The 16,380-nt window shown below is 40.9% G+C and overlaps 1 protein-coding gene across 2 annotated transcripts in view; it reads right to left on the reverse strand.

Annotated features, from left to right (window-relative positions):
• The window catches only part of TBC1D9 (TBC1 domain family member 9), a gene marked incomplete at its 5' end in the record, with an annotated part of 105,885 nt that extends 90,724 nt beyond the window's left edge, over positions 1-15,161 (reverse strand). For both annotated transcript variants that reach the window (XM_082653452.1, XM_082653451.1), the window contains one exon: positions 15,032-15,161. In XM_082653452.1, the coding sequence (XP_082509578.1) occupies positions 15,032-15,161 (130 nt within the window). The remainder of the gene's footprint in view (positions 1-15,031) is intronic.
• Positions 15,162-16,380: the final 1,219 nt, after the last annotated feature.

Raw genomic sequence — 16,380 nt, forward strand, 5'->3', positions numbered from 1 at the left:
TTGGAGCAAACCAGAAGCCAGAGGCAATTGCAGAATGACTTGAAAAACGACTGGCTGTCCTCTGAACACATCCCCTGACAGGAAAGGGAAACAAAGCAAAGGGGAGAGTGGGTCAATGATTTCTTTATAAGTTCTCTGGTTTACCTAACTATTAGGTGACGACATTTCTAAATTACAAATTTCTGAATGACTAACCATGCATCTTTACATACAAAAATATACAGAAATATAAGGAAAAGGTGGCCCCTCCCCTTCCTCCCACCCCGGTCCTCTCCCTGGTGGCCCCAGTTTGCCACAGAGTCACTGAGGCCAGGAGAGAGGAAGGGAGGAGAGAGGGGGAGAGGGAGGTCTGTGTTTCCTGGCAGAGCTTTCAAAATGTGCATCCCCAGGAAGGAAGGGAAGGAGGGAGGAAGGTGTGCAGGTGGAATGATTTAAAGTTGCTGCTCAGTCTCCAAAATATACAAGCAGCTCACACAGCTCAATATCAAAAACACAAACAACCCAATCCAAAAGTAGGCAGAAGACCTAAACAGACATTTCTCCAAAGAAGATATACAGATTGCCAACAAACACATGAAAGGATGCTCAACATCACTAATCATTAGAGAAATGCAAATCATAACCACAATGAGGAATCACCTCACACCCATCAGAAAGGTCATCGTCAAAAAATCTACAAACAATACATGCTGGAGAGGGTGTGGAGAAAGGGGAACCCTCTGGCACTGTTCGTAGGAATGTAAATTGATATAGCCACTATGGAGAACCGTAGGGAGGTTCCTTAAAAAACTAAAAATAGAACTACTATACGACCCAGCAATCCCACTACTGGGCATATATCCTGAGAAAACCATAACTCAAAAAGAGTCATGTACCACTATGTTCATTGCAGCACTATTTACAATAGCCAGGACATGGAAGCAACCTAAGTGTCCAGTGACTGATGAATGGAAAAAGAAGATGGGGTAATATATACAATGGAATATTACTCAGCCATAAAAAGAAACGAAATTGAGTTATTTGTAGTGAGGTGGATGGACCTACAGTCTGTCATACAGAGTGAAGTAAGTCAGAAAGAGAAAAACAAATACCGTACGCTAACACATATATATGGAATCTAAAAAAAAAAAAAATGGTTCTGAAGAACCTAGGGGCAGGATAAGAATAAAGACGCAGATGTAGAGAATGGACCTGAGGACACAGGAGGAGAAGGGTAAGCTGGGACGCAGTGAGAGAGTAGCATTGACATACATACACTACCAAATGTAAAATAGATAGCTAGTGAGAAGCAGCCGCATAGCACAGGGAGATCAGCTCAGTGCTTTGTGACCACCTAGAGGGGTGGGATAGGGAGGGTGGGAGGGAGACACAAGAGGGAGGGCTTATGGGGATATATGTATATGTATGGCTGATTCACTTTGTTATAATGCAGGAACTAACACACCATTGTACAGCAATTATACTCCAATAAAGATGTTTTAAAATAAATAAATAAATAATAAAGTTGCTTATCAAAAATTCCCTTCACCAAAAAGCCTGAGTATTCACTTAACTTTTTTTAAGCCGCCTAAACCTCAGACAGATAACCATTTGCTATATCAGCACCTTTTAAAAATGCAATGTCTCCGTAAGACTTGAGTTGCTCACACACCGGTGTTTATTACTCAGAGCCAATGGCCTCCTTACACCTAATAGAGATCATCAGCGTTTGGAGAACAATGATGGGCCATCATCTATGAAGGGCTCCTTGTGTTTCCTGTATTTTACATCACTCATCTCACAGAATCCTCACTCCTGGTGCTGAAAGGTGATTAAGCCATATTATATAAAGAAATCAAGCTCAGAAAAGGAAGAGACACTTCCTAAATCACATCTCTTGGTAACAGATGGGGCTGGGATTTGAATCAGGTTCTGACTCCAGTTGTATGTTTACGAAGGGAAGGGCTGAAAAAGACTAGAGCCCTGTGAGGGGGGTAGAGAACACCAAAGAAGTAGTGAGAAGAGCAACCCTGGTGGCTTCCCAATTTGCCTGTAGCATTTGGTGCACTCAGGGTGCCAGGAAGCATGCCTGGGCTTAGCCTGAGACCCAGGCCCAGCCCGGAGGTGGTACCCACCACAGCCGTCAGCATTACAATCTGCTCAGTTCCAAGCGACAAATTCCTGATTTGGACACAACTACAAAACAGGTTTTTGTGTGCAGGCCTGGGAACCATCCCACAATTTAAAACCCGATCTCTTCGTAAAGTGGTTCCCCTCACCTAGAGATCGTCATACTGAGTGAAGCAAGTCAGACAGGGAAGGACAAATATATGATATCACTTACATGTGAAATCTTAAAAAAATGTTACAAGTGACCTTATTTACAAAACAGAAATAGACTTACAGATGTAGAAAACAATCTTACGGTTACCAGAGTAGAAAGGGAAGGAGGGATAAATTGGGAGATTGGGATTGACATATACGCACTACTATATATAAAATAGATAACTAATAAGGACCTACTGTATAGCACAGGGGACTCTACCTCAATATTCTGTAATGGCCTATATGGGAAAAGAATCTAAAAAAGAGTGGAAATATGTATACGTATAACTGATTCACTGTGCTGTATAGCAGAAAGTAATACAACATTGTAAATCAACTATACTCCAATAAATAAATAATAAAGTGTGTCCCCTCTGCGTGTGATGATGGTAAGGCTGAAAACATACGCCGTGTCCCTAGAACAGGAAGTCAGCCTCAACTCCTCAACTTTCTGAAAAGGAGGCTTGGAGTAAATTTTCTCTTTCCTACTTTTGGAGATCAGTTTACAAACACCCGGAAGATGTCAAAAGCCATCTCAAATCCTACACAAATTACATGTATTCATTCTTACAGCTTTTTGTGTAGAATAATGTAAAGTCTCAAGACAAATTGGAATGGGTGACTAAATCATTCTGTGGACAAAATCCTCTTGAGGGTGATAATAACAAGCAGAGGGGGAGGAATTCATGGAACAAGCAAGCAACATCTGCTTTTGTCTAACCATGCTTCTTGCCAGCAGCACCTGCTTATTAAGTAAGTATATGAGCCAACCCCATACAGAACTATAGATCACTGCTCACGACAACACACAGTTATAACATTAGGTTCCACTAGGAACTAACACACACTGTACTGGCTTTTATACATAATTAATCTACAAAGAAAAATGTTAACTGCTAAGTGCAACTAAGAGCAATTTCATTAATACTTGGAAATTGGGGGCTTCCCTGATGGTGCAGTGGTTGAGAATCCGCCTGCCAATGCAGGGAACACGGGTTCGAGCCCTGGTCTGGGAAGATCCCACATACCGCGGAGCAACTAAGCCCATGCACCACAACTACTGAGCCTGAGCTCTAGAGCCCACGAGCCACAACTACTGGAGCCCATGAGCCACAACTGCCGAAGCCTACGCACCCAGAGCCTGTGCTCCGCAACAAGAAACCACCGCAATGAGAAGCCCGCGCACCACAATGAGTAGACCCCACTCGCCGCAACTAGAGAAAGCCCGCACACAGCAATGAAGACACAACACAGCCAAAAATAAAAATAAATAAAATAAATTTAAAAGAAAAACTTGCAAATTGGCAAGATGAATGCATTTACCCTAAAAACAGGAGGCCTTCTAGAACATCGCTTTGTTGTCTCTCTCACTCCTGGGAGTTCTTTGGTGTAGGGAGGAAGTTTTCGTCCACCCTCTTTGACTCCCTGGCTGGGTTTGAAAATTAAACTGACAAAGACAGACTAACAGGAGAAAAGCATACAAATCGTAGTGAATCTGTACATGCACGCAGGAGTCTTCACAAGAGGATGAAGACCCAAAGAAGTGGCCAAAGGAGGAAACTCTTAGACCTTTTAGACAAAGAAACAATTATATTTGTGAAGAATTGTCAAAACAAAGGGGTTTGGGCTAGGGGTATAATCCAACTAGGGTTAGGTAGTCCTCATCTTACTTAACTAGGAAGATAAGGGATAGTTTAACAAGGTTTGTTTGCAGAGTCCTCTGGTGCTGCCTCTGGGCTGATAAGAGTCTGTCTCTAGCAAAAGGAGAATTTATTTCCTGCCTTTAGGCAGGAAAGGGGAAGCTTTCCCTATGTTTACTGCTTCTTAACTGCCTTCCTTTATCAAATGTCATGTTTCCCTAGTTGTGATGGTCTCCATGAGGTGCAAAAAGTCCATTTCCTGGACAGTCCACTGCTAAATCTCAGATCAAAATATTCTGATACAGTCTTAGTCTGTACTTGTATCATCCCCATGCCTATGTTTTTAGCTCTCCCAAATTTATTCATCCAGGTTTTTTTTAAAATATTTATTTAATTTATTTATTTGGCTGCTCTGGGTCTCAGCTGCAGCATGCGGGATCTAGTTCCCTGACCAGGGATTGAACTCAGGCCCCCTGCATTGGGAGTATGGAATCTTAACCACTGGACCACCAGGGAAGTCCCTATTCATCCAGGTTTGATCGTTGGTTAGTAATAGCTCAGCAAGAGAAACTTGCCTTTTCTTTCTTTTATATCTTTATAAAGTGCAGCCTTCCAAACACAGTTGGTACTCAAACATTTCTAACAGAACAGCTTTTGACTTTGGGTAATGAGAAATTGTCTCAATCTCTTGGTGATGTCCTCTAACTTAAAGCACCCATATTCTAATTCGCCAGGATCCATGAAGCTCCTAAAGTTGCATGTAAAATTTTTCAGTGTTTTCATTCTTAGGGAGGTAGAGTCGACTGCTTTTATTAGATTCTCAAGAGGGATAGTGAGGAAAATGAAGTTAACCTATGTCACTATAATTAGTCTTGTAAAGAAAAATAAATACAAAGTCAAATAGGCCCCCACTTATTAGCTGTGTGATCTGTGGCAAATCACTCCATCTCTTTAATGCCTTACTTTCCTTTCCTATGAAATGGAGATAATAGTAGCACCACTTTTAATGGCATACAAGGTAATTTGCATGACTATCTGCTACTGAGGACAACTATACAAATGGGACAAGAATGTACTTTAAATTATCAAAGAATTAAAAAGAGATAAATTACTTCACCTGGGAAAGTGGCTCAGAGACAAGAGCCCTACTTGGGAGGAAACTATTATTTGGGGAGGCATTTGCTTCTTCCCAAAGGGGCCGCTGAGTGGCTGAGAGTCTGGATGTGCTTTTAACAGAATCAGAAACTGGAAAGACAAGGGTAGCAATCAGTGTCGGCAAAGAGGCAGGAAAGTAATGATGCTCCTCTCTCTTTGGGTTGAGACCTTAGAGATCTACAACCTAATCATAAGTGTGAATCTTAAGTAGGCAAAACCACCCAGGTTAGAGCTCAGTTTTGAAATATATCAATACCTAAAAATAAAGTGATTTTGGTTTGCAACTGGCAGAAAAAAATTCTCTGCTACACTGTCTTCTATTTCAGATTACTTTTGCAAAGTAGAAGTACAATGTCCCTACGTAATGAAAAGTAACCAGGCATACAGGATGATATAATAGCATTAATGAAAACTAGGAGAAATGACAGACAATAGAATAGACCCACATGGGCTGAAGATATTGCAGTTCAAAGGGACTTTAAAATAACTATGCTTGCCATGCTCAAGAATGATTTTAAAAATGGAGAGTTCTGACAGATAACTGGAAATTATAAAAATGAACCAAATGGAAATCTTAGACTTGAAAAGTAATTAAGAATGGGTAGGCTTATACAGACTAAATACAGTTAAATAGATAGTGAATTGGAACACAGATCAGAAGAAAATAACCAAAATGAAGCAAGTAAAAATCAGAAGGTAACAGACATAGAAGATACAATGATGTCTAACATACATGTAATTGGAGTTCCAGAAAGAAGACTAAGAGAATGGGGTAAGAGCAATATTTGAAGAGCCATTGGATGAAGTTTACAAAGCCAATGAACAATAGATCAAAAAAGTCCTACCACCCCATGCAGGGTTTTTTAAAATCCACAAATAGCTGGATCATAGTAAAACCGCAGGAAACCAAGGTCAAAGAGAAAACCTTAAAAGCAGCTGGAGAAAAAGACATATTATTACACAGAAGCAATAATCCAGAGTGACAGTTTACTGCTCCAGAAGAGAGAGAGAGAGAGAGAGAGAGAGAGAGAGAATGCAAATCAGAAGACAATGGAACAATATCTTAACCATGCTTTAAAAAATTAACTGCCAACCATTCAAAACAAAAATGTACTTCAAGAATGAAAGCATAATGAAGACATTTTCAGACATAAAAAAGCTGAGAAAATCTGTCACCAGTAGGCTCTCACTGAGGGAAAGAGTAAAGGATGTTTTACAGGCAGTAGAAAAATGATTCTAGAAAAAAGAGCAGAGAAGAGGAAAGAACAATAAAAATGGTAAACATATGTGGAAGTCTAACTGAATACAGACTTTAAAAAATAGTAGTAATTATATATATGCTCTTGTGTGGAAAATATATAAAATATTAAAATACATTACAGCAATGGCATATGAATTGAGGGCGTGGGGTGGGGGTGAGGGGTAAATGGAGTTAAAGTAGCCAAGGTCCTTGCATTATCTGGGAAGAGATTAAAAGTATCAATTAAAAAAATGTTTAATAAAATGAAAATACCAATTAACAATATATTTTAAGTCAAGAAAGCATTATGATCTCCATAGTAACCACTAAAAGAACAGAGAAATGAATATAAAACTTCTAGCTGGACTTCCCTGGTGGCGCAGTGGTTAAGAATCCACCTGCCAATGCAGGGGACACGGGTTCGAGCCCTGGTCCGGGAAGATCCCACATGCCACGGAGCAACTAAGCCCGTGTGCCACAATTACTGAGCCTGCGCTCTAGAGTCCACAAGCCACAACTACTGAGCCCGTGTGCCACAACTACTGAAGCCTGCGCGCCTAGAGTCCATGCTCTGCAATAAGAGAAGCCACCGCAATGAGAAGCCCGCGCACCGCAATGAACAGTGGCCCCCACTCGCCACAACCAGACAAAGCTCGTGCTCAGCAACAAAGACCCAACGCAGCCAAAAATAAATTAATTAATTAACAAAAAACTTCTAGCTAATGGAGGCTTAAAAATGTAAGCATTAAAATAAAACAAAACCCCCAAAACCCATATGCTACCAAAAGGCAAGGAAGGAAGGCAAATAAAAAGAACATAGAGCCAATAGAAAAAAATAGAAAGCACTTAATAAGATAGTCAATTTAAACCCAAGTCACGTGTACATTGACTAAATAATCCAATTAGAAGGTGAAGATTTTCAAACTGGATTAAGAAAAAAAAATCAACCATCTACTACTTATAAAAGACATCTAATATAAGGATACAGGGACTTCCCTGGTGGTCCAGTGGTTAATACTCCGTGCTTCCGATGCAGGGGGCCTGGGTTCAATCCCTGGTCGGGGAACTAAGATCCCACATGCCCTGCGGCACAGCCAAAAATGAATTTTAAAAATATATATGTATACACACACACACACACACACACACACACACACACACACACATATAGATAGATAGATAGATAGATGGATACAGAAAGGTTGAGAGTAAAAGTATGAAAAAGATAACCATACAAACATTAGCCAAATAAATCTGCTACAACTATAATGATGAAGCAAAGAGCAATTCTGGAGATACAAACATTTCATGATAAAATGTTCAATTCACCAGAAATATATTACAATTACAAGTGTATATATTCCTAATGATACAGCCTTAAAACATATAAAACAAAAATTGGAAGTACTACAAGGACAAATAGTCAAAACCACAATTATGGTGGAAGAATTGAACACAAGCAGCAGAGTTAACCACTGAACATAAATAAAGCATTTATCCAGCAACTGCAAGGCACATTATTCTTCTCAAGCACAACGTGTAACATTTACAAAAATTGACCATCAACTGGGAATAAAACAAATCTTACTAAATTTCAAAGCACTGAAATCATATAAATATGGTTATGGTTTCTAACTGCAGTAAAATAAATACAAAATGTTTGAAACTTAAGAACTATATATCTAAATAACTCAAGATAACATGCAAAAAAAGATCAGAATGGAAAAAAAACTATTTTGAGTGAAATAACCACCAAAACACTATATATCAAAACTTAGCTGTGAAGTGCAGGTAAAGCCATGCTTAGAGGGAAAAATTATCTAGAATAAATATACTAGAAAATAAGGCTGAATATCAATGAACTAATATCATTTTCAAAAGCTAGAAAAATAAGTGTATACTCAAAGAAAACAGAAGGAAGGAAATAATAAATGGTAGATATTAATGAAGTAGAAAATAAATGTAAACAGAAAAGGTCAACAGGTCTAGAAGCTGATTCTTTACAAAACTCATAAATTCCTAGAAAGACCGATTAAGAAAGAGAAGGCACAAATAACCAATGTCAGGAATAAAAAAGGGGACTATCACTGTACATCCTACAGACATTAAAAATATGAGAATGTCATTAACAAATTTATGCCAATATATTTGAAGATCTAGGATGAAAAAGATAAATCCTAGAAATAAGCAACTTATAAAACTGACAGTAAAAGAAAAAATTTAAACATTTGAATAGCTGTCCTACCATTCAACAAACCCACAAAGAACACTTCAAGGCCAGATAACTTCACCTGTGAGTTTTGCCAATGTGTCAAGGTGAAACAATACTGCTATCACACAAAGTCTTCCAGAAAACAGAACAAAGAGTGAGCACTCCACAACTTATTTTTAAGGCCAGTATAATCTTGATACCAAAATTTGACAAGGATATTGTGAAAAACAAAAATTATAGGAAAATTCTACTAATTTATCAGGGTGCAAAAATCCTACATAAAAGATTAGCAAGTGATATTAAATAAACACATAAAAAAACCCAATAACATGTCACAGCCAAGTTGGATTATTTTATGTATACAAGTTTGATTTAACACCTGAAAATCAGTTAATATGTCACCACACTAACAGAATAAAAGAGAACAAATCAGACGATTACTTTAATAGATATAGAAAAGCATGTGAAACAATTCAGGAGCCATATATAATTAAAAACTTTTAGCAAACTAGGGATAAGAATTCCCTTTAAATGAAAAAAAAATTATCTACATGGTGCAGCCATTGTGGAGAATAGTATGGAGATTCCTTAAAAAACTAAAAATAGAGTTACCATATGATCCAGTAGACCATATGGTCCACTCCTGGGCATATATCTGGAGAAAACTATAATTTGAAAAGATACATGCACCTCAATGTTCATTGCAGCACTATTTACAATAGCCAAGACATGGGAGCAACCTAAATGTCCATCAACAGACGAATGGATGAAGAAGATGTGGTACATGTATACAATGGAGTATTACTCAGCTACAAAAAGAATGAAATAATACCATTCGCAGCAACATGGATGGACCTAGAGATTATCATAGCAAGTTAAATAAGTCAGACAGAGAAAGACAAATATCATATGATATCACTTACATGTGGAATCCAAAAAATGACACAAATGAACTTATTTACAAAACTGAAATAGACTCACAGAAATAGACTCACAATAGAAAACAAACTTATGGCTACCAAAGGGGAAAGGAGGGCAGGGATAACTTAAGAGTTTGGAATTAACATATAAACACTACTAAATATAAAATAGATAACTAACAAGGACCTACTGTATAGTACAGGGAACTATACTCAATATCCTGTAATAATCTATAAGGGAAAAGAATCTGAAAAAGAATATATATACATATATATATATATATATAACTGAATCACTTTGCTGTACACCTGAAACTAACACAACATTGTAAACCAACTATACTTCAATTAAAAAAAAAAATCTACAAAAATCACCATAGTTGATGAACAAATGATAAATGTTGAAAGTCTTTCGAGACCTCAAAAGGGAAAAGGATATGTACTATCAGCACTTCTATTCAACACTGTACAATCTGCCTGTGCAAAATGACAAAGAAAAAATTTTTAAGCATAAAGATTAGAAAAAAAACAAATTTCTCAGATGATACGATTGTGTATATAAAAAATACATAAGAATCTACAGATAAATTACTAGAATTCATTTCATAAGTTAGCTAGGCTCTGGACACAAAGTCAATTTTTAAAGTTATATTTCTATAGGTTAGCAAAAAAAGAATTCGAAAATAAAATTTAAGAACGGAAACAATATACAGCAGAGTAAAAAAAATACCTAGGAATAAATCCAATACAAGGTGTGAAAGACGTTTACAGACAAAACTATGGAACATCACTGAAAGAAATTTTGAAAGCTCTAAATAAATAGAGGCATATACCATGTTCATGGACCAGAAGATTCAATATTATAAAGATATTAATTTTGCCCAAATTTATTAATAAACGCAATGTGATCTCAATCAAAATCCCAACAGTTTAAGTCTTTGTTGTTGCTGTTGTTTTGTTTTGGTGGAACTTAATAAGCTGATTCTAAAATGTTGCATAAATGTAAAAGACAGAGACTAGACAAGAAACTCTTAAAGAACAAAATAAGAGGACTTGATCTAATGAATATAAACTCCTATTATAAAACTACAGTGTGGTATTGGTGCAAAAATATTCTCATAGACAAAAGGAATAGACTAGAGAGCCCAAACACACATTGGGACACTTGAATTATGAACAAGGTAGCCCCACAGGGCAGTGGGAACAGAATGGACTTACCAGTAAATTATGCTGGGATAACTGGAGGTCCATAAATTATTTTAATTTAAAACTTTAACCCCATCTCACACAATATGCAAAAATTAATTCCCAGTGAATTGTAAATATAAATTTGGGGGTTAAAACTGAGAAGTTTCTAGAAAAAAATATAGAAGACTATGTTTATAACCTCAGAGTAGGAAAAGACTTATTGAACAGAACACAATGAAACACTAACCATAAAGGAAAACGGAATCTGTAAAGGACTTGGTTATTAAAATTAAGAACCTCTTTTCATCCTTAAGACAGTGAATAGGCAAGCAACAGAATGAAGATTGTGCCACACGTACGACCAACAGTGAGCTCACATCCAGAATATATTTTAAAATACCTACAAATCAGTAAGAAAAAGACAAACAACCCAATGACAAAGGGGACAAGAGACTTGAACAACCATGTCACAAAATATTGCAAATGGCCAATAAACATGAAAAAGTGCTCAACCTCATCAATAAGGAAAAAGCAAATTAACTCCACAATGTGATATTGCTGCAAAACCACCAGAAAGGCTAAAATTACAAAGACTGACAATGTTGGCAAGGATAAGGAGCAAGGGAAATTCCCATATGTTGTGGGTGGGAGTATGTTGGTACAACTACTTTGGAAACCAGTTTGGTATTATCTACTAAAGTTGATGATACACATAACCTATGAGCTAGCAATTCCTCTCCTGGGTACAGACCAAACAGAAATGCATGTCCACAGGCACCAAGAAACACAAACAAGAGTGATGACAGCCACCTTATCCACAGACCCCAAATGGACCATCCAAGGTCCTCCAACAAAACAGTGGATAAATGCGGATAAATGATTGTGCTATACTCATATAATAGTTTTCCGCACAGCATAGGGAAAGGAAAAAACTACAGCCACAAGCAACAACATTCATAAATATCACAAAGCAAAGAATCCAGACACATGTGAATACATACTCCATTACTCCATTCATTCCTTGCTCAAAAAGACAGGCGAAACCAAAATACTGTGTTTAGAGATAGGCGCTTTGTCGGAAAAACTGTAAAGAAAAGTGAGGAAATGTTTACCAAAAAACATCAGGACAGGTTTTCTGTTTTTTACCTTTGGGCAGGGGTGAGTAGTGATTGGGAGAGGGTCACAAGAGAGGATTCTAGGGTACTGGCAGTGTTCCAATTTTTATCCTCGTGTTGGTTACAAGGTGTGGGTTGCAAGGTGTTACGTGTGATAAGTCACTGCACTCTGCATCTCTATTTTGCGCACTTTTTTGTATGTGTACGAAATCTCAGTTAAAGGGGGTTAATAAATAAATCAAATGCATCTACAATTAAACAAAAAAACTTCATTGTGTCAATACCCATGTATATTGCCTGCAATCAAAAAGAGAATAGCTTGAAAAGCGGCGGGGGGGCAAGTATCCTCATTGAGGCCCATTATCTTTTTACAGCTTTTGTGCTAACACCTTATTTACAAAACTTGTTTACAAAACTGAAATAGACTCACAGAAAGACTCACAATAGAAAACAAACTTATGGCTACCAAAGGGGAAAGGAGGGCAGGGATAACTTAGGAGTTTGGAATTAACATATAAACACTACTAAATATAAAATAGATAACTAACAAGGACCTACTGTATAGTACAGGGAACTATACTCAATATGCTGTAATAATCTATAAGGGTTCACAAGCACTGTGAACCATTGAGCACTCCTGACCAGTTCACAATGAGTGGGTTTCCCACTCATCCGTAATCCATTCGATGAGTGGATGATGGTGCACTGGTCCAGATAATGCACACTATATAAAGGTCCTGAGATCTTCCAGAAGATCTCCAATAAAGGATACCCAACACCTGCTCTTCCCTCCTCTCCTCACAGGCCAATGTTTTTCTTTCTTCAGTTCTCAGCTCCAGGTCTCTTCTACAGGGAATCCTTCCTTGCACCTACCCCTACCCGGAATGGGGTAACGTCTCCTTTTGACATTAGTGCTGGTCATTCTCAGTTTGTCCCCACCTCCCAGTTCCACCCCTGGGAGGCTGATCCCTAGGCACTAGATCACCAGGACAGTCCATCCAGCCAGCTTCTACTGGGTTCCACAGAGGAGAGGCAACGGCAGAAGCTGGGAGGTGAGGAGAAGAGAGAAGTCGGACATGTCCTCCCCACCCTCTTTTGCTGTGGTCTGTGTTCCTAGGGGTGGCTGCTTCTCTGGAGGCCCAAACCCTTCCAGCAGCATCATTCCTGCCACCTATAACAGCTCTCCACTGCTGTGCCTTTCACTGGTCCTGGGAACCCTGCCTTCATCTGGGTTGTCTTTTCACTAAATTCTCTTCACTTGAACTAGGTTGGATTCTGTTTTCTGCTGGGACCCTGCGGAATGGAGATTTTATATTAATTTATAGGATAATTTTATCCGCATGTGTCTTCTCCTGCTAGGCTGTGAGCTTCATGACACGGGCACTTTAGAAGTTACCAACCAATATTTTAAATTATATAGTGAGTTAATGAATGCATGAATGAGCCCACATTAGAATTAGAATATACTGTACATTGTACAAGGATTTCTAAAATGCCCCTCATACATTTGATGTGGCACCAACCAATCTGAGCAAACATTTTTCCTACGTTGGTTGAAAATAGCCTTTGTTGGCAGGAATATTTTTACTCATTTCAATGATTTCAATTATTCTAGCGATAAGTGCAATAGCTATGATTTCTCAATTCAGAAGCTAAGTTTATCTGAAATAAGTCATCGATGATGAGATTCCAAATGGACTGCAGTTAATTACAGCTCTAAGAGTCAGTAGGAATGCAATAAAAAAGTTAACTAGAAAAAGAAGGCTCTGCATCTCTTATTTTTTATAACCTATTGCAAATGACTCTAGAAAACAAATACTTAGTAGTTGACGGTGTGGGAAGGGTTATCTCCAGGCAGGAAATGTTCTTTGTTAATACAAGAAACTATCTACTCTACATTGTTGCTTTAGACTTAAAGGACAATCTGGGCTGATACCAATATTAGATATGCAAGTTTCATATTAATGTACATAGTTAGACAACTTCTACAAAATGAACTGGAAAATACTGATTCTAGGCCACTAATCAGAACTTCTGGAACACAGTCTGGAGCTCTGCAGATTCCCTTCTTTTATGGTAGAAAAAGTGCAGAAAAATCAAATTATCTAGAGGTGCCCTGATGTGCAAGCAAACTAGTAGGTGCTGTACAGTGTGACACTTGAATTTTACTCGAGAAAACTAGTTCATAAATTAGAATCACAACTACATACACACTATATCAAGAATTTTGAGTTCATAGCAGGGCATTTTGAAAGCACCAATTTACCTAGCATGCAAGCTCCTGGTGAGGGATATATTCTGAACTCTGCAGAGGTCAAGGTTCATCTCTTTTCTACAATATCTTTCCTGGTTAAACCTCTCCTGTTCCTTCTGCTAACTTTTTCGTTCTAAAAAGCATCCCAGTTCTGTTCATTCTAACCACGAGGGAGAGGGGAAGGTCCAATTTCTCTAGTATGGTATGAGTTCAAGATTATCTGTCATCTCCCACCATGCAAACTAGTTACTTAATAAAAGAAGACCTTTCTAATATGGCACTACTTGGGATAGACATCTGATTTTACCATGTGGAATGATATGGCATGGTTTTAGTAATAGTTACAATATTAACAATACCTTGTGAGGGGGTTTGGGGAAGAGACTGAGTTAAAAATGATTAAAATGCAGTTATACTTCTGATTCTTTTTATAACCAGACAACTTGCTTTGTTATGCCTAATTAGATGCAACAACAACAACAAAATTCCTTTTCCTTCCTTTTTCCTTTTCTCTTCAGGCGTAACTAACATAGGAAATGACCACACCAGCTCCTTACTGATTGCTTCCCTGGAAACAAAAGAGCATTTTATACCTGATCCTGCCATTACCAAAAGAGAATCAAGTAAAAATTAACCGCCCTTCCCCTCTCTTGTCCATACAGAAAGCAGTATATTTTAAAAGCGGGAGAGGGGAAGTACCGCATTCAATTCCTAAGGACTGATGCTCCCCCCTCCCCAGACTCACTCATCTCCATTATCATAAACATCACCCACTTATGGGGCGCCCGGTACATGAAGGGCCCCATCGCCTGACAGGGTGAGAAAAGAAGCATCTCTTTCAGTCTGAAAATTACGACTCCTGATGCTTTCCACGCAGCAAAGCGGGCGGGTCGCCTAGCCCCAAGGGACAGGGCGGCGTCTCTCGGGTGCCCGCAGCCCAGGGCGGCGGGCGGCGCCGCAGCTCCCGGCCCCCCTCCCGCAGAGACCGGCCGCGGATCCTTACCCGCCAGTCCGCCGCCGCCGCCTCCATCGCCCGCATGCCCCTTCCTCCGCTGCAGGATGAAGTAGGGGTTGGCCCTCTCCGTGATCCACAGCGCGTTGGCCAGCAGCACCTCTTCGGGGTTCACCCACATGTTCCTGGGCGCCGAGGGCGCACGCACAATGGGGCGGCAGGTCGGGTCCCGCGTGCACCGGCGCGCACTCCCGGGCACACGCGCGCCCGCCCGTCCGCTCGCCAGCCCGCCAGCTAGGTGCGGCGGCGGAGAGCGACTTCACCACGGGGCGGCCCGCGGCGCCCGGGTCACAACAAAGCCCCCGCGGGCGGCCGGGGAGGATGGCGAGGACGCGGGCACCGCGAGCAGCATCCTCTCCCCGGCGCCGCCGCCTTCCGCGAGCCCGCGGCCGCAGACGCCCAGGCTCTTCGCTCCGCAGCCCGGCCGGGGCCCACGGCGGCGGGAGGAGGAGAAGGAAGGGGAGCGGGAGAAGGAGGAAGTGGTGTGGCTCAGTCCCGGGATCCGGCTCGGCCCCGAGCAGGGCTGCGGGCGCCGCCAGCTGATTCGACCCCGCGGGTCGGGCAGAGCTGGGCTGGGACGCGGCTGCTCCCTCAGCGCCCACCCAGGGTCCGGGCCGCCTCCGTCTCTAGCAGCTCAGAGCCCTCGCGCGTTAACACTTCGCGTTGGGGCCGCTCGCACCCTCGGTGAAGCCCAGCTCCCAGCTGGAAGGACGATCCGGACACTGCGAATGAATGACGACAGCGCGGCTCGCTAGGAGCTAGCCCGAGTGACACCAGCTTCCGCGGACGCGAATCCTCCCCGCGCCCTGCCGCAGCGGCTGGCTTTGGGGGAACCTTCTGGGGACCGGGTGGCGAGCACTCGGCCCCACGCCCATCCCAGCAGGGAGGACCTCGGTGGGTGGGTGTGTGTGTGTGTGTGTGTGTGTGTGTGCGGGCGCGCGCGCGCGCGCGCGCTATGTGTGTTTATGGTTGACGCTCGGTAGGCTAGCGCCACCCCTGTTCCCAAGAAATGTGTTTCAAGGTTCCAGACTTGGAGCTGGAGACCCGGGTCGGAAGTGGACGCAGCCAATGGTTGTCGATGTTTTTGTTTCCTGCATCCCTAGGGCAAGTCATGCGTCAAACGTGTCATCGCCTGTAACCCCGCCCCCTCTGCATTCCATGGTAATTAAAATGGCCCAGCTAAGTGCATTACATCACTTCTTTCCTTGACCTGTAGGGCATGAGCAATAGCGAAGTTGGAAGCAGCCCAGAAGCTTAGAGCAACTAATTCATACCACAGCTGTCCCTATATGAGGCGTCTGGCTCTTCGAGGACAGGACATGGCAGAATTCAAGGATTTA

The sequence above is a fragment of the Grampus griseus genome (assembly GCF_964374135.1).
Source record: "Grampus griseus genome assembly, chromosome: 4".
Classification (NCBI taxonomy): Eukaryota; Metazoa; Chordata; class Mammalia; order Artiodactyla; family Delphinidae; genus Grampus; species Grampus griseus.